General features: G+C 42.0%; 2 protein-coding genes across 2 annotated transcripts in view; both read left to right on the top strand.

Moving 5' to 3' along the window:
• The window catches only part of mmp11a (matrix metallopeptidase 11a), a 64,413-nt gene extending 59,322 nt beyond the window's left edge, over nt 1-5,091 (top strand). Inside the window, exon 8 of the mRNA XM_075467183.1 lies at nt 757-5,091. Coding sequence (XP_075323298.1) covers nt 757-875 — 119 coding nt within the window. The 3' untranslated portion in view covers nt 876-5,091. The remainder of the gene's footprint in view (nt 1-756) is intronic.
• A 979-nt stretch (nt 5,092-6,070) lies between these two features.
• On the top strand, nt 6,071-21,290 carry derl3 (derlin 3). Its single transcript, XM_075467186.1, has 7 exons — nt 6,071-6,160; nt 12,347-12,412; nt 12,498-12,571; nt 12,654-12,747; nt 17,592-17,784; nt 19,339-19,429; nt 20,822-21,290. Exons 1-7 carry the CDS (start codon nt 6,071-6,073, stop codon nt 20,910-20,912), a joined length of 699 nt encoding a protein of 232 aa, XP_075323301.1. The 3' UTR covers nt 20,913-21,290.
• Nucleotides 21,291-23,221: the final 1,931 nt, after the last annotated feature.

Below are 23,221 nucleotides of genomic sequence, written 5' to 3'. Positions count from 1 at the left end.
CCATATTGGGTGGGTCTCCTCACTCCAGGCGAGCACCAGAATCAAGTGGAGTCGAGAGTGAGCAACTATGTGCGTATTTAGTGCAGTTTATGGTTGCAATAACCGGCGCAGTATTGATACCAAATTGCGTGGGATTACCTTTCACAAGTAAGATTAAGGGTCGTGTGTGTGTGAGAGGGAGATAAATAAATTCAAATGAACAATCAAACTAGTTTCTTTATTAAAATATAAAATTTATATTTAAATTAATTTATACATTTATCAATATGCCATAGTGTACCATATGTTTTTGTTAAAGAGCGTAATACAAAGTGACGAAGGTAGTCCGGCTAGTTTTCTGGGGTTTAAAAAATAAAGCGTTTTGCTTCTCAAAACAATATGCGTTCAACAGAGTAATACATTTGCATCACAAAATCGTTTATCCAGAAAAAAGTCAGACCTCACAATCGCTTGGCCCTATTGTAGTGATATGAAGGGAGAGAAAATAGAGCCAAGCAATTGTACCTTTGGCGTTGACCACCTTCGTCAACGCCAAAACGAGGCTGGAACTCGGCTCACAGGAGGTAAGAAGATGTTCATAAATGATGTTGCTAATATGGGATGTCATACAGCTTCATGTCAAAAGAGGCGAACTGTCCCTTTAAGCTTCTCATGCTCCAGGTACTCACCTCCTAATTTAAAAGTGGTCCAGGGGACAGGTAGATATTCTAAAAACAGACGCCCACGGAAAAGTAAGATGGTTTATTTCTGTTCCAGGCTACGCTCACTTCATCCGGGGACGGCAGTACTGGAAATTCGACCCCGTTGGCATGAACTCGTTGGAAGGCTATCCTCGCTACATCGGTATGGATTTTTTTGGCTGCAGAAACGTGTGAGTCTGTGGAAAAAAATGGCCGTGGCGGATTCTTTCTTTTTTTTTTTTTTTGTGAAAACGAAGAGGAGTTTTTGGAACTAAGATGTCTCTATAGTGGATTCAAGAGGATGAGACGATGTCGTTTAAACCTGTTTATGCTTCAATCCATTTATTGATACTCAATTTACGCCTTCTTCTCAGGAAAACTATGTACGGCTCCCTCAGACTCATACACTCATATTTATTTTGCACATTTCTGTCACCGTAAGGCTGAGATCTGAGCCTTGTTTTTAACGATGTGTGTGACACCGATGTGAACTGCACCGCTCTCACCTCCTCACTTCAAGCCTGAAAAGAGAGATTCTGGTTCTTAGATGGAACTGCTGGAGAGTTTTACTTCCCGTGGTCACTGTTTGCCGTTTCAGCTGGTTTGTGTTTTCATCGCAGATGGGCCCCTCTGATCCTCGGGTGTTTGAAGAGTGACATCAAACTCGCAGCAGCAGGCGGTAATTTGTAAGTTAGCTGCTGTTGTTGGCAAAGAGAGCCGTTTATACCCCAGAAATCGCATATTTTCAGCCGCATTCTGCCATGTTACAAATCACTTTGATCATTCAAACAGAGTTTTAAGTTTCTTTTTTCGTTAAATCCTAAAAACTCACTGGAAAAAAATCTAAATGACCAGGTATATTTGTCTCATTTCTAGTCAAATATCTCATTACACTTAATATAAGACACAACTGCCTAACAAGTACCATTTCAGCCAGATATAGGGACTTGTTTGAAGACAATACATCTGGAATATCTTGTTAAGTGAAATCTTCACAAGCCGATTTTCACTAGTTCCATTGGCATATTTTACTGCTTATTTCAAGCAAAAACGTCTTGTATTTGTTGTTGTTTTTACTTATTTTTGTAGGGGCATTTTTTCCAGTGCTCTGTCCGTCAACTTGATAATCTGGCACCAAAAAAGGAGTTTCTGGCCCTGAAGCGAGTCTCTCAGGCAGGTTTCAGTGTTGCAAACAGCTGAGTTTGACCGAAAACTCAAGAAAAATGTCAAATTTAACACACAATTCCATCCACTACTGAAAGGTTCGAGTCTTTAGAGATTTTGGCGTGCAGAGATGAACATTTGCACCAGTTAGTCTCAGTCTGATTCAGCTGTTGCCGAAGAAGAGTGAGCAACGCGTCGTCATCTTTTATGGAGGTTACCGTCTCCTTAATCCGCCATTTTCCTTCAATCTGCTTCACTTATTTACTTAACTGCAACAATTCCCCTTTTCATTTGGTAAACCAAGCAGAAGACATTTGGTTCTGATGCGTTCTCTCTGTCAAAAACACTGAGAGATCCAGATTGGAGGAAAATGACGTTGGTGTCTTTTCCATCTCTTAGTCTCAGTATATGTGCAGACGCATCTCACACAGCTTCCATTTTTGTGTGTAAATTCTTGCTACAAATGAGCCAAGTCGCACCCAGAGGAAGCCACAGATGTGCGCAGGTGCACAACAGATCGCTTTCTGCAGATGCTGATAAGCTGTGTTTACAGTACTGTGCAAAAGTCCCGATCCAGCTCTCATTTCTTTAGATTTTGCGTCCAAGCAGCATCTTTTAAAGTGGTCTTCAACAGTAGTTCTCCAGGCTTTCTGAAGGTCAAAGTTTAGAGTTTTTCTTTGGATATTTTCAGCTTTTTCACTCATTTTCAGTCCAGTCCTTATACCCGACCATTTTCAGAGGAATGTGTCTGTAATTAAAGCAGAAAAAAGGCTCCTAACTCAAGGGATGAACCAGTGTTGTGTCGACACATAACAGACGACCAAAGATAACAGAAACAAAGTATTTCTGCTCCAACAAGGTGATTCCCAAAGAGCTGTTAGCTGAAAACTTGGCATATCTCAGCATGGTGTGCAGTGTGTCCTTAAAACATTTGAGGAAACTGGACAAGTGGAGGACAGAAGAAGAAGTGTCAGGCCTAAAGAACTATCTACAGCAGATGAACAGGATCTGAACACTTTCATCTTTGCTGTTTTTCACAGATGCAGCTAAAGAAATGGAAACAAATGATGTGTCTCTGTGACAGGCTGCTGGGAACAAAGTGCCTAAAGATCCAATTTAAAATGGCTTCTTTGCTAAGTTGTCTGTTATGTGTGGACACAACACTGGTTCATCCCTTGAGTTAGGAGCCTTTTTCCTGCTTGAATGATTCACAGGTCAGAGTTAAAGCTGCAGTCTGCAACTCTTTTTCAAGCATAATGCCTGGAACTGTCCGGGGATTCTGAAAGTAGTACATTAAATACCCCAATACAAAATAAATGAGTTCTCTAAGTCCCCTATATGTCCCGCTAGGTCCCTCCAAAGCCAGCAGGTTTGTTTACAAAATTGCAGACCGGACCGGTAAAAGGTAACCAATCAGGTTATGAGCTGGGCTCTGCTGCCTGTCAATCACCGATTGAGCACGCGCGATACAAAGTAGGCTCGTCCCCACGCTTATTTATCTGGACTATTGAACTTCATTACGGGCTAGTGTACTTACTGTGTCTTCCATGATCGCAAATGACAGGTGAGTTGATGAATGAGGAGTCGTGTAGGCGCATCTGGCGTGCACGTAGACGTGCACGAGTTCTCATGTGTTTTGAAGGGGCGGGACAGGAAGTTGAATAACTTTTTATTTTTCGGTTAAAAAATAAGCATTTCTTGCATTTTGCGACTACGGAGGTCACCGTTTTCAACTTCAAGCGTTCTGATAGAACATGTAAACTCTTAAAATGCCAAAAATTAGGACTTTACGTATGACAACAACAAATCCTGCAGACTGCAGCTTTAAGTGCCTTAAACAAAGAAAAACTGGACTGAAAATGAGTGAAAAAGCAGCAAAAATCCAGCAAAGACCTGACACAGGAGCTGAGAGATGCATCTGGAGCTTCAGCTGATCCATCTGCTGTTGGCCCAAGCCTCATCAGAAATGGGCTCCATGGAAGGGTGGCCGTCAGGAAGCCGTTCTTAAGGAAGGGAAACAGGGAGAAAAGGCTGAGCTGTGCCAAAGGACACAAGAAGTGGGCTGAAAATCAGTGGCAGCAGGTCTGATGGAGGGATGAATCCTCCCCAGAGCCCGGAGCTCAACATTACTGAAGCAGTGTGGGATCATGTTGGCAGAGAACGCAAGAAAAGGCAGCCCACATCCAAAGAAGAGCTTTGGGATGTCCTTCAAGAAGCCTGGAGAACTATTCCTGAAGACTCCTTAAAGAAAGGACAGAAAGCTCGTCTGAGAGGGTTCAGGCTGTGTTGGAGGAGAAAGGAGCTCAGAGCAGATATTCACTTTAAAGCTGCTCAGAACTGAACAAACTCTGTTTTAAATAATGTATTTCCACCATTTTCCTGGTGATCTATAAAGAAACAAAGACTTTTGCACAGTACTGTACAAAGAAATGCAGAATCAAGAGATGTCGTGCAGTTTGTGAGAATAATCGTTTCCTTCTTTTTAAATTAATTTGTGCTCATACTGTCTCTCAGTCAGATGTTCAAAGGTTTTATTTACCTTCCGCATTTGGACACTTTAATCACGTATCTCTTTAGGGTGAAATCTTTCCTTATGTCACCCGCTTATATCCATTAAATGCGAGTAATTTATCCGGTAAAATCAGTGTTTAAAAAGGCTCTGATGTCACTCTTCTGATGCGAGGCTCCGTGGTCGTTCATCACTCTCAGGAGAAGCTGTAGGGCGCCATCTAGAGTGCGAGCTGTCACCCTGCAGATGAAGTCACCGCTCATTTAGTCACATGGTGCTCTTTTCTCTATTGATCAGCGAGGCGTTCAGGGACAGCAGCTGCGGTGGGGATCGGCGCTTCCCAACCTGCTCAAACCCAGTTTTAAAACTTTAGGATTTTTTTACATTTTTTTTTTACCTGTGACAGCACTTGACATTTGAAGGCTCAGCTGACTGTCGTGTTCATCGCATGTTGGCTTTTTTTTTTTTTTTTTTTTTCAGTGCAGGACGCTGACGAGTCATCACGATTGTAATTGTTCAGACTTTCTTTACAGTCTCCTGGTGTTTGAATCATTTCAACTCATTTTAAGTGTTAATCAGTGCTCGAAAACATATTTATACACAAACAGCAAAGCTTCTTGTACATACATATCTTCAATGGTTATTTTTTTTATATGGTATGCCACCTATAACCTGTACAAATGTATGAACTGTGTAATGTTTCCTGTTTTTCTCTCATATAATAAATGTTTAACCTTTTTAACGGACTGCTGCTTGAGAAGATAAGACGGCACAGATATTAAGACACGTTAACGAGAAACAAGTGCGAATCATTTTTATCAATAAATCTGAATTGTTTTTAGAGATTTAACAGATATTGGACATATTTTGAATGTTCTGGAACAAAAGTAGTTACGAAAAACATTGATCACAGAGTGAAGTTTGTTTTTAAAAACAGTTTTCAAAAAATGTTTCTACTGTTAAATCTTTTATTGGTATGAATATATATTCAAAAAATGACATATTGAGCTTTTGATTGTAAATTTTGAAAATTTATATGACAAAACTATCAAAAAACTGGTGTAAAAGTTAAACTAAATTCTCGAATATTCCAGTAAAAGTCACACAATCTTAGTTTTAAAGTCATAAAACAACTTTTACATTAAAAAATAAGCTTTTTTGGATATCTGGATATTGGGTCTCTTGATATTTCTACAAACTTCTTTTTAAGCCGGGAACATTTATAAAGCAAAGCCTGAAAGACATCCAGCTGTTAGAACTACAGACGGGTTCAAACTTCTGTCATCAAGACTGTAAGATTGCTTGAAACATAGTGTAAAATCCTATATGTGACATGTTAAATGCTGTTGAATGCTTTTATTGGTATAAATATATACTTAAAAAATGTCATTTTGAGCTTTTGATTGTAAATTTTGAAAATTTATATGACAAAACTATCAAAAAACTGGTGTAAAAGTGTAACTAAATTCTCTACTATTCCAGTTAATATGACACATTCTTAGTTTTTAAGTCATAAAACTATTTTTATACAAAAAAAAAGCTTTTTTGTTACAATAAGTCTTGATAAAGCTGTTTTTTTAAAGTTCCCACTGTGTGGGATGGATGGTGTTAATTGATGCGGGGCTCTGATTGGCTGGTGGCGGGAGGTGGGCGGAGTCTGAGCTGCTCATTCAGGGAGTAAATGATGGCTGACAGTGAGCCAGCAGCAGCTGCAGTGATGGCTCTCAGCTTCATTGAGGAGTACTTTCAGATCCCCGTGGTGACCCGAGCGTACACGACTGCCTGTGTCCTCACCACCGCGGCCGTGGTAAGACAAGAAAAATGGAAACAAAGAATTGCTTTTTAAAGAAATCCAGCTACTTTTTATGGACTAAATGAAGTATATTGGCTGATTACTTGTTTTTATATGCGGAGTTATAGTTCAGAAAGGAGCTGAAGTGTCATTTTTACATCTTCACATTAAAGAAAAGTGCTGAACACACAGCTGTTGATGCGCAGCTGATTTTTATTCTAAAAAAATTAGATTAAAGCAGCTGAAACGTTGGTTACGGAAAAATAAAACAAGCTGAATTTCAGTTTCAGCCAAAGTGGAAGTTTTAGCTGACTTGTTGGTGAGTAAAAGTAAGTGAAGTGGGGTGCAATTTAAGCACTGAAAGGAAGTGTTTTTAATATCATGGGAATAGCTGGTTATAGAGTGGCAGGTGGTTGCATTGAGGTGTCATTTTAAGCTCCAGTCAGATACTTTTATAAAGTGCTACTTCTGAAAGTAATTGCACTTTTAGTTTAAATTTGTGTGGAAATTAGACAAAAGAAAAGAGTCAAAGTGTCAGTTGAAATGTTTGCTAAAAGCAGCAGAAACATAAGGACTGAAAGCAGAGTTAAGGTGGAATGAACAGTCCGCGGAGTAGAAACAGATGAAAGGTGAACGCACCAACATGCACCTGAACTGTCATGGCTGTCATGGCTCGGCGTGGGACCGGGAGCACATCAGACCCAGCAAAGAATCTGAGGACTACAAGCATTAACATCTGGATATTGGGTCTCTTGATATTTCTACTTCTTTTTAAGCCGGGAACATTTATAAAGCAAAGCCTGAAAGACGGGTTCAAACTTCTGTCTTCGAAACTGTGAGAATGCTTGAAACATAGTGTAAAATCCTACATGTGACATGTTAAATGAGTTGTTGCCCCGCTTACCCCGTCCTCATTTTTAATCTGGTGATCACTATTAAAAAGGCAGGTTAAAAATGAGTGAGTTTAACAAAATTAAGCCCGGATTAAAGCTGCCCTGAGGAATCACAGCAATCTATTTTGCTCCCAGCTCTTTACTTTTCGGAGGTTTGTAAAAAAGAAAAAAAGACTTCTTTCTCAATCTGTTGGTACAACTGATGGCACAACAGGTCTGGCCCATATTAGACGTGTTTTTGAGCCGGTCAAACAGTCAGAAGACGGTCTGTTTGCCACACAGAAAGGGATACAGTCACAGTGTGTCAGTTAAAGGTAAACACCTGCACTGAAATGACACTTTAAAGTGTGACTTGTAGGTTAGCAACCCCAGTAACTTGCAGTAAAATGTGGAAACGTGTATTAATAATGAGGTTTCTAAGAAAAATGTGCCTGTATATGCACTACGATAAAATTTCAAGCCAAAACGCAGCTCAACAGTGACAGTAATGAGTTACTGAAGCGCAGGTGTGGTAATGAGTTACTGAAGCTCAGGTGTGGTAATGAGTTACGAGGCGCAGGTGTGGTAATGAGTTACCAAGCGCAGGTGTGGTAATGAGTTACCAAGCGCAGGTGTGGTAATGAGTTACGAGGCGCAGGTGTGGTAATGAGTTACAAAGCGCAGGTGTGGTAATGAGTTACAAAGCGTAGGTGTGGTAATGAGTTACGAGGCACAGGTGTGGTAATGAGTTACCAAGCGCAGGTGTGGTAATGAGTTACAAAGCGTAGGTGTGGTAATGAGTTACGAGGCACAGGTGTGGTAATGAGTTACAAAGCGTAGGTGTGGTAATGAGTTACGAGGCACAGGTGTGGTAATGAGTTACGAGGCACAGGTGTGGTAATGAGTTTCAAAGCGCAGGTGTGGTAATGAGTTACCAAGCACAGGTGTGGTAATGAGTTACGAGGCGCAGGTGTGGTAATGAGTTACGAGGCGCAGGTGTGGTAATGAGTTACCAAGCGCAGGTGTGGTAATGAGTTACCAAGCGCAGGTGTGGTAATGAGTTACGAGGCACAGGTGTGGTAATGAGTTACCAAGCGCAGGTGTGGTAATGAGTTACCAAGCGCAGGTGTGGTAATGACTTATGAAGCACAGGTGTGGTAATGAGTTTCAAAGCGCAGGTGTGGTAATGAGTTACGAGGCACAGGTGTGGTAATGAGTTACCAAGCGCAGGTGTGGTAATGAGTTACCAAGCGCAGGTGTGGTAATGACTTATGAAGCACAGGTGTGGTAATGAGTTTCAAAGCGCAGGTGTGGTAATGAGTTACGAGGCACAGGTGTGGCAATGAGTTACCAAGCGCAGGTGTGGTAATGAGTTACCAAGCGCAGGTGTGGTAATGACTTACGAAGCACAGGTGTGGTAATGAGTTACGAGGCGCAGGTGTGGTAATGAGTTACCAAGCACAGGTGTGGTAATGAGTTACCAAGCGCAGGTGTGGTAATGAGTTACCAAGCGCAGGTGTGGTAATGAGTTACAAGGCACAGGTGTGGTAATGAGTTTCAAAGCGCAGGTGTGGTAATGAGTTACCAAGCGCAGGTGTGGTAAGGAGTTACCAAGCGCAGGTGTGGTAATGAGTTACAAGGCACAGGTGTGGTAATGAGTTTCAAAGCGCAGGTGTGGTAATGAGTTACGAAGCGCAGGTGTGGTAATGAGTTACCAAGCGCAGGTGTGGTAATGAGTTACGAGGCACAGGTGTGGTAATGAGTTTCAAAGCGCAGGTGTGGTAATGAGTCACCAAGCGCAGGTGTGGTAATGAGTTACCAAGCGCAGGTGTGGTAATGAGTTACCAAGCGCAGGTGTGGTAATGAGTTACGAGGCACAGGTGTGGTAATGAGTTTCAAAGCGCAGGTGTGGTAATGAGTCACCAAGCGCAGGTGTGGTAATGAGTTACCAAGCGCAGGTGTGGTAATGAGTTACGAGGCACAGGTGTGGTAATGAGTTTCAAAGCGCAGGTGTGGTAATGAGTTACGAGGCGCAGGTGTGGTAATGAGTTACCAAGCGCAGGTGTGGTAATGAGTTACGAGGCGCAGGTGTGGTAATGACTTATGAAGCACAGGTGTGGTAATGAGTTTCAAAGCGCAGGTGTGGTAATGAGTTACGAGGCACAGGTGTGGCAATGAGTTACCAAGCGCAGGTGTGGTAATGAGTTACCAAGCGCAGGTGTGGTAATGACTTACGAAGCACAGGTGTGGTAATGAGTTACGAGGCGCAGGTGTGGTAATGAGTTACCAAGCACAGGTGTGGTAATGAGTTACCAAGCGCAGGTGTGGTAATGAGTTACCAAGCGCAGGTGTGGTAATGAGTTACCAAGCGCAGGTGTGGTAATGAGTTACAAGGCACAGGTGTGGTAATGAGTTACCAAGCGCAGGTGTGGTAAGGAGTTACCAAGCGCAGGTGTGGTAATGAGTTACAAGGCACAGGTGTGGTAATGAGTTTCAAAGCGCAGGTGTGGTAATGAGTTACGAAGCGCAGGTGTGGTAATGAGTTACCAAGCGCAGGTGTGGTAATGAGTTACGAGGCACAGGTGTGGTAATGAGTTTCAAAGCGCAGGTGTGGTAATGAGTCACCAAGCGCAGGTGTGGTAATGAGTTACCAAGCGCAGGTGTGGTAATGAGTTACCAAGCGCAGGTGTGGTAATGAGTTACCAAGCGCAGGTGTGGTAATGAGTTACGAGGCACAGGTGTGGTAATGAGTTTCAAAGCGCAGGTGTGGTAATGAGTCACCAAGCGCAGGTGTGGTAATGAGTTACGAGGCACAGGTGTGGTAATGAGTTATGAGGCACAGGTGTGGTAATGAGTTTCAAAGCGCAGGTGTGGTATTGAGTTACCAAGCGCAGGTGTGGTAATGACTTACGAAGCACAGGTGTGGTAATGAGTTACGAGGCGCAGGTGTGGTAATGAGTTACCAAGCACAGGTGTGGTAATGAGTTACCAAGCGCAGGTGTGGTAAGGAGTTACCAAGCGCAGGTGTGGTAATGAGTTACGAGGCACAGGTGTGGTAATGAGTTACGAGGCACAGGTGTGGTAATGAGTTTCAAAGCGCAGGTGTGGTATTGAGTTACCAAGCGCAGGTGTGGTAATGACTTACGAAGCACAGGTGTGGTAATGAGTTACGAGGCGCAGGTGTGGTAATGAGTTACCAAGCACAGGTGTGGTAATGAGTTACCAAGCGCAGGTGTGGTAATGAGTTACAAGGCACAGGTGTGGTAATGAGTTTCAAAGCGCAGGTGTGGTAATGAGTTACGAAGCGCAGGTGTGGTAATGAGTTACGAAGCGCAGGTGTGGTAATGAGTTACGAAGCGCAGGTGTGGTAATGAGTTACCAAGCGCAGGTGTGGTAATGAGTTACCAAGCGCAGGTGTGGTAATGAGTTACGAGGCACAGGTGTGGTAATGAGTTTCAAAGCGCAGGTGTGGTAATGAGTTTCAAAGCGCAGGTGTGGTAATGAGTTACCAAGCGCAGGTGTGGTAATGAGTTACCAAGCGCAGGTGTGGTAATGAGTTAACAAGCGCAGGTGTGGTAATGAGTTACCAAGCGCAGGTGTGGTAATGAGTTTCAAAGCGCAGGTGTGGTAATGAGTTTCAAAGCGCAGGTGTGGTAATGAGTTTCAAAGCGCAGGTGTGGTAATGAGTTTCAAAGCGCAGGTGTGGTAATGAGTTTCAAAGCGCAGGTGTGGTAATGAGTTACCAAGCGCAGGTGTGGTAATGAGTTACCAAGCGCAGGTGTGGTAATGAGTTATGAGGCACAGGTGTGGTAATGAGTTACCAAGCGCAGGTGTGGTAATGAGTTACGAGGCACAGGTGTGGTAATGAGTTTCAAAGCGCAGGTGTGGTAATGAGTTTCAAAGCGCAGGTGTGGTAATGAGTTACGAGGCACAGGTGTGGTAATGAGTTTCAAAGCGCAGGTGTGGTAATGAGTTACCAAGCGCAGGTGTGGTAATGAGTTACCAAGCGCAGGTGTGGTAATGAGTTACCAAGCGCAGGTGTGGTAATGAGTTACGAGGCACAGGTGTGGTAATGAGTTTCAAAGCGCAGGTGTGGTAATGAGTTACCAAGCGCAGGTGTGGTAATGAGTTACCAAGCGCAGGTGTGGTAATGAGTTACCAAGCGCAGGTGTGGTAATGAGTTACGAAGCACAGGTGTGGTAATGAGTTACGAAGCACAGGTGTGGTAATGAGTTACCAAGCGCAGGTGTGGTAATGAGTTACGAAGCACAGGTGTGGTAATGACTTACGAAGCACAGGTGTGGTAATGAGTTACGAAGCGCAGGTGTGGTAATGACTTACGAAGCACAGGTGTGGTAATGACTTACGAAGCTCAGGTGTGGTAATGAGTTACCAAGCGCAGGTGTGGTAATGACTTACGAAGCTCAGGTGTGGTAATGATTTACGAAGCTCAGGTGTGGTAATGAGTTACCAAGCGCAAGTGAGTGTGGGGAGAGCAAAAAGCAAGACTACGAGAACTCCAACCGACCAGAATCCACTCCACCTGTAACAAAGAAAGATGCTTTAAACACACTCTCTCTGTTATAGGATACTGTACAGAGACTCCTGCATATTCACCAGAGCTATGAATCATGTGCAAAATAAAACATTTGATGTTAAAAAAAACACTCTGCGTGTCAGAGAGAAGGGATACGAATGCCTTCTGTGGAACAAACAAAAGAAAAACCAACCTGACCGTATTTATTAGGGTCATGAAGCACGAAGCATGCGGTCATAACAAAGACTGGGGCTCATGTGTCCACTGGGACCGTATGCAACTTTCTGCTACCTTCAAATGCAGTTTATTAGGCCATTATCACATATATGTATATATTTAAAGAGTGAGACCACCTCTGGTCATGGCTGTATTCTTGCAGGTTATTTCTCTCATTCATAAACATTTCTAAACCAGGTTTTCCTTTACTTCTTTAGTCCTGTCGTGTGTAAAGCTTCACCTTATGTCACGTTTAGTTGCCACGATGCTTGAATGTAGTTCAGTGTTTCAAACTAAAGCACCGACAGAGTAGCTCTGCAGCTCTTTTATAAGCAGGGGGATTTATCTTGATGCCAGTATTTACTCTTTCTTTATCACTGGCAAAGAAAGGAAATGACCATAAACCCCGCTTCTCTGTTTCCCTCACCATTTCTGACAGAAGGTGACGGGAGATGCTGCAGTATGAGACATACCTGGTTTAAATGGATTATATGAAACGTACAAAAACAACCCACCACTAACTCAAAGCCAGATTTGTATGTTAATCACCAGCTTTGTTTTTTTCTTTTCTTTTAGCAGCTTGAAGTCATCACTCCATTTCAACTCTACTTTAACCCGGACCTCATCATCAGGAGGTACCAGGTAACAACATCCACCAACTTAAAGCACCATCACACACACGCAGCATCGGGCTTTTTTTACAATCTTCTTCTCTTTTTTTCTTCAGATATGGCGTCTGATAACCAGCTTCCTCTTCTTCGGTTCCCTCGGATTCACTTCTGTGTTCAACATCATCTGTATGTATCTTTTACTGCAAATAACACCATGATCATGACTATAAATAACAACAGCTGCATCAGTGTCTGTCCTTAACCGAAGCGAGCTATCATTACTGCCGGAAGCTGGAGGAAGACTGTTTCCGGGGACGGACGGCGGACTTTGTTTTCATGTTCCTGTTTGGAGGGATCATCATAGCTGTATCCTTTTGAGGGATCTATTCATCACTATCATTTCATCCCTCTTTCACAAACCCAGAGCATATAAAAACGTTAAAAACGTTCACTACAACACCGACAGCCGACTCCCAGTGTTTGTGTCATTAGTCCAGTTGTGTAAGTTGGAAATTGGACCAGATTTAACCTCCAGACTAGTTATGAAATCTTGCTCAAAGACGTACGCCCTGAACTTTACGTGAACCCGGAGAAACGTGTGGATTGCAATTTTAAAAACACCTCTGTTATTTCAGCACACACATCTGTCTGAAAAGTGAAGCTCAGACAATCACAAGGAGCAAAAGTGCACAAAACAGCTTCTCTGACATGAGTGGAGCCTTTAAAAACACCTGCCGGTAACTCACCCGATTCCAGAAATCACTGACTCAAACATTCCCGATGACCCACGACTAGTTTCCTCTTTAACCAAGTTTGCTGGAGCTGAACTTGCTGCTTCAATCACAGGCGGACCTGGCTAGATTTACGCCCTGGGCGAAGCATCCCTTGCCCCCCCCCCCACAACAACATATTATATTATTTGTATTGTTTTATTATATATAACCTTAAATACAAAAAAAATATGATAAATAAATTAAATACAGTGTATAAATATCAATCACAAATCCTTAAATAACCTAAAAATCCTAAAAAAAAAAAAAACGAAGAAAGCCAAAACAAAAATAAAGGCTGCTCTATGGAGCATAAAAAACAGATTCCTGCAGTTATGATACCAACAGAGCTCAGACTGTAGCAGCTGTTTTCACCCTGTTTAGCTGGCATTAACATTAATTTTGTTGTGTTGCAAATACAAACCAGACCAGGTTGCCTTTGGGTGAAATTAGCTGCATGACATGATGCCAAAATTCTAATTCTAGTTCAGCAAAACTAAAAATCAAATCGTGGCTAATAGCAACATATTATCAAAGAGGCTAACAGATAGCCTATAGCCCACGTCACTCATAGAAACCTGCATCCCTTTATCTTTTGCCCGTTTCTCCTCTTCTTCTCTTTCTAAACTGGGCACCTGATGGCCTGGAATCAGTCTTTCCCCCCCCAGCCTCTTCTGACACACAACCTGTTTGCCTCTCAGCAGCAAGTTGACGTGACAATGAGAAACTCCACTAACTTGACATAGAAAACTTGCAAGTATTTATTTTATTTTTTTTGAGGGCCCTCACATAGAGTGCGCCCTGGGCAGTCGCCCACATTGCCCATAGCAAAAACCGGCCCTGGCTTCAATATTTGACGAGTTTCACAATTTACCTTTTTATTAACGGTGTTTTTAAACAGCAACAGAGCAAATTATTGATGCGTTTCCAGATTCTACAGGTGTTTTAGCTGTAAAAGTCGAAAGAAAGAAAGAAAGAAAGAAAGAAAGAAAGAAAGAAAGAAAGAAAGAAAGAAAGAAAGAAAGAAGCAAAGCACTGATAAATAAATGTAAACCGATCCAGAACTACAGTGTGTGTCACTGTGACGATATAATTACTACTACAACAGGGCCGGGACTTTAACGCCTTATTTTAGATTAATTAATTACTAGGGCTGGGCGAGTTAACTCGTTATTATGGCGTTAACTTGTTAATTATTTAACACAGATAAATATTTTATCTCGCATTAACGCAGGTTTTATTATTGTAAAAGTCTGTTGAATGCATCACATTCACACAGTTACAGCAAACACCACGAAGCATGGAGTAATAAAATAAAGATAAACTAGCAGGTAACATCACCGCTACAGGTGCTCCTCGGTCTCTGTGTGAAGCTCACGGAGCTAACCGGCGCTACTTCCTGTTTTAATGGTTTCAGCATAAAAGCACGTATTTCAAAATAAAGTTTTTTTTAAAAACTCCTGCATTTACAGCCAAGTTGAATTGTCTTCTCAGCGTAGTAGTTCCAGTCTAAAATATCACTTAAAGGCAAAACACACAACTGATAGCAGCAAGTCATTCAAGGAAACAGACAGTGGAGCGAGGCTTCTACATAAAAACTACAGAAAGATGCTGATGTTAAAAGTGTGTTTGCACAACAAATGTTATGGCACTTTCATTCATATGGCAGCACATTTAAAATAAAGCTAAATGCTAAAAGCTATACACTACTTTTGGATTCATTTTTGGATTTTGCGTACAAATGCGATTAATCGAGATTAATCAGGGAAATCATGTGATTAATTAGATTAAACTTTTTAATCGTTGCCCAGCCCTAATAATTACATCTCGATGTCAATTATTTGGAATAACTGCAGTTTTTTTTTTTTATAATCGTCTCCATTCATCTTTATTAAAACAGATCTTGTTTATTTACCGAAGTCGCCTCAATAAAAAGAGCAAACTGGAAATGTCTGTTACCTACTGACATCTCCAGTAAAGTGCAAAAGAAGAACATTACTGAAGCAGTGTGGGATCATGCAAAGAAGAGCTTTGGGATGTCCTTCAAGAAGCCTGGAGAACTATTCCTGAAGACTCCTTAAAGAAAGGACAGAAAGCTGTCTGAGAGGGTTCAGGCTGTGCTGGAGGAGAAAGGAGCTCAGAGCAAACATGATGACAAACATCTGTATTCTAAAAGCTACTGTAAATGCAGCTCGTCTTTTTTTTGATGATGCTCAGCAGTTTGTGGCCAGAGCTCCTGTTCACATTCCAGGTTAATGATACAGTCCTCGGTCTGTTTACCACAGACGTCCCTCTGGGCTGTTGTGAAACGGTCAGTTAGCAGTTTATGAGTTTGTTTTCCCCCTGAATCCGTGTTGAGTTTCATGGACGGTTTTAAATGCAGGAATGTGGCTGAGAACTTTGGCTGAAATAACCTGTGCTGGTGACCTGTGTTATCAGGACACTCTCAGGGTTAGCTGGATGAAAGGAATGTCGGGGGGGTTGGCTTAATTAAACTACAACACGAGAGACAGGAAGTCTGCAGAAAAACATGCTGAAACTGTGTGGAAGTTCAGGACTTTAGTGGTTCCTGTCGTGAGATGCTTGTGTTTACCTGGAGGCAGAAGCGTCTCAGTGGTGGGAGAGTCTGGTTTCTGTATCATTTAAAAGATTTAAAAGTAGCAGATTTACTCAGGAGGACGAATTAAATGGTTAATTAGTGGTACTGCTTTAAAACTGAGGACATCCTACTGCAGGAAAACTCCGTATGAAGCAAGTCCAGCAGGAATAGTGACTGTACTCTACCTTTTTATTGCTAACCGCATTTTTAAAGCATTTTCCAACAGTAGCTCCATTAACTCACAAGTATTATAAAAGTGATTGTTTTAAATTTGTAAATCAGACGTTGGATTAAAAGTAGGGCTGGGCAACGATTCAAATGTTTAATCTAATTAATCACATGATTTCCCTGATTAATCACGATTAATCGCATTTGTACGCAAAATCCAAAAATGAATCCAAAAGTAGTGTATAGCTTTTAGCATTTAGTTTTATTCTAAATGTGCTGCCATATGAATGAAAGTGCCATAACATTTGTTGTGCAAATACACTTTTAACATCAGCATCTTTCTGTAGTTTTTATGTAGAAGCCTCGCTCCACTGTCTGTTTCCTTGAATGACTTGCTGCTATCAGTTGTGTGTTTTGCCTTTAAGTGATATTTTAGACTGGAACTACTACGCTGAGAAGACAATTCAACTTGGCAGTGTTTACAGATGACTTTGGTTCTGTCGACTCCGCCGTCTGGACGAACTTTAAAATGAAAACGGCCGAGTAAAAGTTCCGTACCCTTCTCCATGTTTGGTGGATCCGCCGATTACTTTCTTTTCCTGTTCCACAGCAGACAGCAGCAGACTTTTACAAAATAAAAGCCTGTGAGCAACAGACTTTTACAATAATAAAAGCCTGCCCTAATGCGCGATAAAATATTTGTTGGCGTTAAATAATTAACGAGTTAACTCGCCCAGCCCTAGTAATAAATTAATCTAAAATAAGGCGTTAAAGTCCCGGCCCTGTTGATTTCACATTCAAATGCTTGAAAAAAATGTAAATCCAAAAGCAAATCTGCTGTTTTCTTACTGTTGGGTCGTGTAACGTTACCCTAACGTGTCTACTGATATTTCTGGTGGCTTGTGGAGGCGTCTTACAACACGTTGCATGTGGAGCTGTGCATGTGGAGCTGTGCATGTGGAGCTGTGCATGTGGAGCTGTGCATGTGGAGCTGTGCATGTGCAGGGGTCAGACAGACGGAGATTTGTTTTTACGACAGCGGTGTTGCATCACACGACTGTTAGAGGGAATCAAGAGCAAAAAAAATTGGCAGATTCTCCAGCGTTTAAGAGAAAAAGAAACACAAAAAGCCTTCATGCATGACCTATAAGCAGTAGTTGTTTTCCAAGAGGAATCCCAGAGGATCATTTCACTCAGACACAAAGACTGAAAACAATCACCACCGACTATGTTGCATCACAGATTACAAAACTAGCACAGCAACTATCAAATATTAAAACTCTTATTGCTCATAGTCCAACTTAGATCAGTTAGAAAGGGTTGAAAGAAATACTGTTTCTTCAGCCTTGTGCCTTCATGTCACTGTGAAAGATTCCTGATAAAATATCTACTTTTTATCAATCATAAGCTTTAATCCAAATGCTTGAATAAAGTGTCATTTTATTTGGCTGTTCGTTTAAACCTTCAGTAAAGTTCTTATCCAGCCGACTATCTCTTTTGAACTCCATAAACTCCATAAACTCATGTAAGATATAGTTTCAGCGGTCAGCTTTTCATTTAAAAAGTCCCTTAAACTGAAATAAATGTCCTCGTAAATCAAACTCTTGGGTGTTAATCTCGCTGTCATGACCAACACCAGAATAATTACTTGTATTTAACCTGAAAGCCTGCAGCTGTTGGGTCTGTTTGCCAAGATCTTCTTCCTGGGTCAGGCCTTCATCATCATGCTGATGTATGTGTGGAGTAAAAGGCAGCCGCTCATAGCCATGAACTTCTTTGGCGTGAACTTCCAGGCTCCGTTTCTGCCCTGGGTGCTGATGGGATTTTCTCTGCTGTTTGGAGACTCCATCGTGGTCCACATCCTCGGTAAGAAGCATTTTTTAAAAAAAAGGACACTTTGTTATTCAGGTAAACGGCGAGAGTTGCAACATGTGTTGTGCACGTGTGTGTATTTAAAAGGCAAACAGTGACACTCACCTTCTAAACATCTGATAAAGATGAGAAATTCCAATAAAATAAGGATTATTACATTCATTTCTGAGTTGGCAACCATCTCATTGATGTTTTCTGCTTTGGTTTGCAGCTCAGTTTCCTCCTGATGATGTAAAACACAACAAATAAAACCCAAATTCAATTTAAGTTGGGACGCTGTGTAAAACGTAAACAAAACAAGCCGTAAACCGATATCTCATTTCAGAACCAAGGCAAGGCAAAGCATCTTTATTTACACAGCGCATTTCATACCACAGGCAACTCAATGTGCTTTTCATAAAAACAAGGCATTTAAAAGAACAGAAAAACAAGCAATTTAAAGAGAATAAAAAAATAGAATAAAAATTATAACACACAGTTAAAGCAATCAAAGAACAGGGGAAAAAATAAAAATAATATATATATATATATATATATATAAAACAATTAAGAGGATTTATAGCATTATGCTTTAAAATTATTTAAAGGAACTCAACCATAAGCACACCGAAAGAGAAATGTTTTTAACCTGGATTCAAGGACAAAAATAAAGATAATATCTTAAAACGTGTGGAAATTATACAATTCAAGATTTTATCTTAAAATTTAAAGTCTTACAACATTTCAGCTGAAGGAGAAAAAGTGACATGTGACATGTTTAGCCAGGATAAAATGTATTTGTGCACATTTCCCCATCAAGTTTGAGTGAAAACTCTTACACCTTTTACACCAAAGTTTTGGGTATTTTACATTTTCTGCCTCTGCTAGGCAAGAAAAAAGAAAAATATAAAAAAAATTAATAGGATTTATTATTTTAAATCATTATTTTAAAAAAATTATTAAAAAAAAAATTGTTTAAAGCAACTCAACCATAAGCACACCGAAAGAGAAATGTTTTTAACCTGGATGTAAAAGTGCTTACAGTTGGGGCTGATTTCAGTTCTGCTGGTAGTTTGTTCCAGTTGTGTGCAGCATAACAGCTAAAAGCTGCTTCACCGGGTCCAGTTTGAACTCTGGGCTCCACTATCTGACCTGAGTCAGCAGATCTCAGAGCTCTGCTGGGTTTATACTCTGCCAGCATGTCATTCATGTGTTCTGGACCTAAACCATAGCAGAACTTTAAAATCTATTCTGTATCTGACCGGGAGCTGACTAAACACAGGAAACGTATCGTTTCTTTGCTTGAAAAATATTAGCTCAGCTTGAGTTTGATGGGACCAACATGTCTAAAAAGTCTAAGACAGATCAGAGATCCTGGATCCACAATCATCTCCTGCTTTTAGCAAAGCGCTGCGATCCCTCGGCATGCTGAACATCGCCTGATTGATAAAGTTAACTGCCTCATCTCCTCTGCCAAACAAATCAGGATAATTTCTGCCTTCTGACTCGTATCTATGACCCCGATTTCCCCACTCAGACTGACACCAGATAAATCTTCCCTCTCCTCAGGTATCAGCGTTGGCCACCTGTACTACTTCCTGGAGGACGTAGTCCCAAACCAGCCGGGAGGAAGGAGGCTGCTGATGACACCAGAGCTGCTGTAAGAATTCATTAAATTCATTTAATTCCTTTAATTCTGCACATCCCAAAGATTCTCAACGGGGTTAAGGTCTGTGCTCCGTTGGGGGGCCGATCCACGTGTGAAAGGAGGAAAATAAATGCTCCCTGAACCACTCGTTCACAATCTGAGCCCAATTAATCCAGGCATCGTCATCTTGGAATAAGCCTGTGCCATCGGGGAAGAAATAATCCACTGATGGAATAACCTGGTCCTTCAGTATATTCAGGTAGTCAGCTGACCTCTTAACGTCCATCCTCCCACAGGGCACCAGGCACCTCTCTTCTTACCCCGATGCTCCGTCCCATCACTCTGAAACAGAGTAAATCTGGACTCATCAGACCACACGACCTTCTTCCATTGCTCCAGAGTCCAATCTTTACGCTCCGTGTCAAACTGACGCCTTTTTCCCCCCGATTAGCCTCACTGATGAGTGGTTTTCTTAAGGCCACACAGTCCTTAGAGTTCCCTTCGCTTTGTGCGTGTGGAGATGTTCTAACTTTCTCAATGAAACACAGCCGTGAGTTCTACTGGTGTGTTTTTTACGATGCGACTTCACCAAACGTATTTCTTCCTCGAAGATGATGGATCCCCACAATCCTTCCAGTTTTTAATATTGCGTTTGACAGTTCTTAAAGGGATAGTTCGCCTCTTTTGACATGAAGCTGTATGACATCCCATATTAGCAACATCATTTATGAACATCTTCTTACCCCCTGCTGCGTCCTGTGAGCAGAGTTCCAGCCTCGTTTTGGTGTTGATGAAGGTAGTCCGGCTAGTTGGCTGGGGTTTAAAAAATAAAGCGTTCAAAAACAATATGCGTTCAAAAGAGTAATACATTTGCATCACAAAATCATTCTCCAGGAAAAAGTCAGACCTCACAATCGCTTGGCCCTATTTTTCTTTCCCTTCGTATCACTGCCTGCTGTGCAGACCGTGCAGACCGAAGAGCAGACCGAGCAGCAAACACCGCACGCAGTGATACGAAGGGAGAGAAAATAGTGCCAAGCGATTGTGAGGTCTAGGGGGTAGAAATAGAAGAGGTAAAGATAAGTAGAAATGGGATTCAAACTCTGGTTAGGGGGCAATGAAAATATAGAGGGTGCCAGAGATGGAGGCAGGACAAAACACACAAGCAGATTTAGCAGGCAAACTCACCTAAACAGTCCTACAATCACTAAAAATGCCGGCAAAAACAAAGCCATACAGGCCAACTAACCTAAAATGGCCGCCTGGTTTCAAAAGGCTCACCCGGGCCACACCCTCCACTTAAATATCCTTAAATATTTCTTATTCTTTTTAGTCAGAGACACGTCCTGGTGAAGGTTTGTTTCTTTTGTCAGACTTGTACATTTAAAAGTTTTCTTCTTACAGACGGGCCATGTTCGACCAGCCGGAGGACCCTGAGCACCGTCCCCTCCAACACGACCAGCAGGGTGGAGATGGGCAGCCGGACGAGGAGTGACGCAACCAACGACCAAAAATGAGCAGAAGCGGGGAACCAGTGGGCGGAAACACACAAAGACGATAAAATGATGTGTGTTTGGAGCTCTGCCTCCTTATAGAAGACTGTTGGGATTCAGTTATTTTTTATTTTCTAAGCAGTAAAAGTTTTCTTACTTGTTTTGGGGAAACATGAACTGCCGATGGTGGTAATATTAGTTCTGTATGCGTGTTTTAAACCCGTTTCACACGTCAATGTGAAACATATCAGCACAGAGAGAAGTCCAAAGGTTTTGAGCCACCTCCAATTTCTTTAGCCTGACTACGTCATACTCACGATTCTAGTCAGAATGTGAGTCTGATACCGCTCAATAGAGTTTGAGTATGGGGCGTGTTTCAACCGAACCAGGAGAAAAAATGCCTCTTCGCTCAATTGGATAGACCTACAACCAATCAGAGCAACGTAGTACGTGACGTAGATTAAGCAACACACACTTGTTGTAGGAAAGATGGCAAAAACATCTTTTCTATCGATAAAAGCCTTTATCGCGTTCCTCTGTTCGTCTTTCAAAATGAATGCAATGTGGAGACCCTGTAGAACAGACTCGATGGCAGAATCTACACACCCTAGCTCTCCAGCGGCAGCCATGTTTGTTTCAAATGAAGTCAAACCAAGCGCTCTTTAGTGATGTAGTCGATAATGTCCCTGTTGATCATCTGTCCATCATCGTATAAAGCCCGCCCTGGCAATCTGATTGGGTCGACTGATTCGATGTCGGGCATAATGATTTCCCAACTGAGCAGAGCCAGACCGAACTTCCCGACCAAAAATGTTATGGGCGGGGCTAAGTTCGGCTGGCACCCAGGCTACAATTTCTTCACACAAGAAACAGCGGGAAACAGCTGCTGTGATTTACTGAGTCTTCAGGAATAGTTCTCCAGGCTTCTTGAAGGACATCCCAAAGCTCTTCTTTGGATGTGGGCTGCCTTTTGTTGCGTTCTCTGCCAACATGATCCCACACTGCTTCAGTAATGTTGAGCTCCGGGCTCTGGGGAGGATTCATCCCTCCATCAGACCTGCTGCCACTGATTTTCAGCCCACTTCTTGTGTCCTTTGGCACAGCTCAGCCTTTTCTCCCTGTTTCCCTTCCTTAAGAACGGCTTCCTGACAGCCACCCTTCCATGGAGCCCATTTCTGATGAGGCTTGGGCCAACAGCAGATGGATCAGCTGAAGGTCCAGATGCATCTCTCAGCTCCTGTGTCAGGTCTTTGCTGGATGTTTTCCTCTTTCTTAAGGACATCACTTTCAGATCCTGTTCATCTGCTGTAGATAGTTCTTTAGGCCTGACACTTCTTCTTCTGTCCTCCACTTGTCCAGTTTCCTCAAATGTTTTAAGGACACACTGCACACCATGCTGAGATATGCCGAGTTTTCAGCTAACAGCTCTTTGGGAATCACCTTGTTGCTGCAGAAATCCTGTTTTCTGTCTGTCAGACTGTGTTATCTTTGCTGTTTTTCATAGAAATGGGAACAAATGATGCGTCTCTGTGACAGGCTGCTGGGAACAAAGTGCCTAAAGATACGATTTAAAATGGCTTCTTTGCTAAGTTGTCTGTTATGTGTGGACACAACACTGGTTCATCCCTTGAGTTAGGAGCCTTTTTCCTGCCTGAATGATTCATAGGTCAGAGTTAAGTGGCTTAATAAAGAAAAACAAATTCCTCCAGACATTGGCTGCTTTTTAACTCATTATCAGTCCAGTCCTTGTATCTGACCATTTTCAAAGTAAAACTTTGAACTTTGAACGATAGGAAGGCCTGAAGAACTATTGCTCAATACCACTTAAAAGATTACAAAAGTCTGGCAGGTTGGAAGGAAAATATAAAGAAATGAGGGGAGGATCAGGACGGAGCGCAATACCACCGGCGACCACTAGGAGTTGGCCTTAAAACATCAGTAAGGCTGTGTTCAAAACTGCCTACTTCTCCTACTACTCCTACTACTCCTACTAACTTTAACTGTTTTTAAGTTCCTGGATGCATACTAGATTCTCCGAAATGTTGGGTATGCATCATGAGGTTACTACTCATTCTCAAACTACCCAAGATGCAACGTAACGTGACGTCGCCGATCGTCATTCCCTGTCAAAACGGCAGTTTCAAGCTAGCTACAACGAGGGTAGGTTCACTTCCTGTTTTCAAAACAAAAGCACCAATTGTATGGTAATGGCTTTCCCTATGATAAAAGGCAACGGGTATTTTATTTTGTGAAAATAACAGGAAGTGCGTTGCTCACTGCGGCTAGCTTTAGTAGTGCCGAATTCGTCGGC

Source organism: Odontesthes bonariensis, chromosome 6 (assembly GCF_027942865.1).
Source record: "Odontesthes bonariensis isolate fOdoBon6 chromosome 6, fOdoBon6.hap1, whole genome shotgun sequence".
Classification (NCBI taxonomy): domain Eukaryota; kingdom Metazoa; phylum Chordata; class Actinopteri; order Atheriniformes; family Atherinopsidae; genus Odontesthes; species Odontesthes bonariensis.
This window is presented reverse-complemented; position numbering and strand designations above follow the sequence as displayed.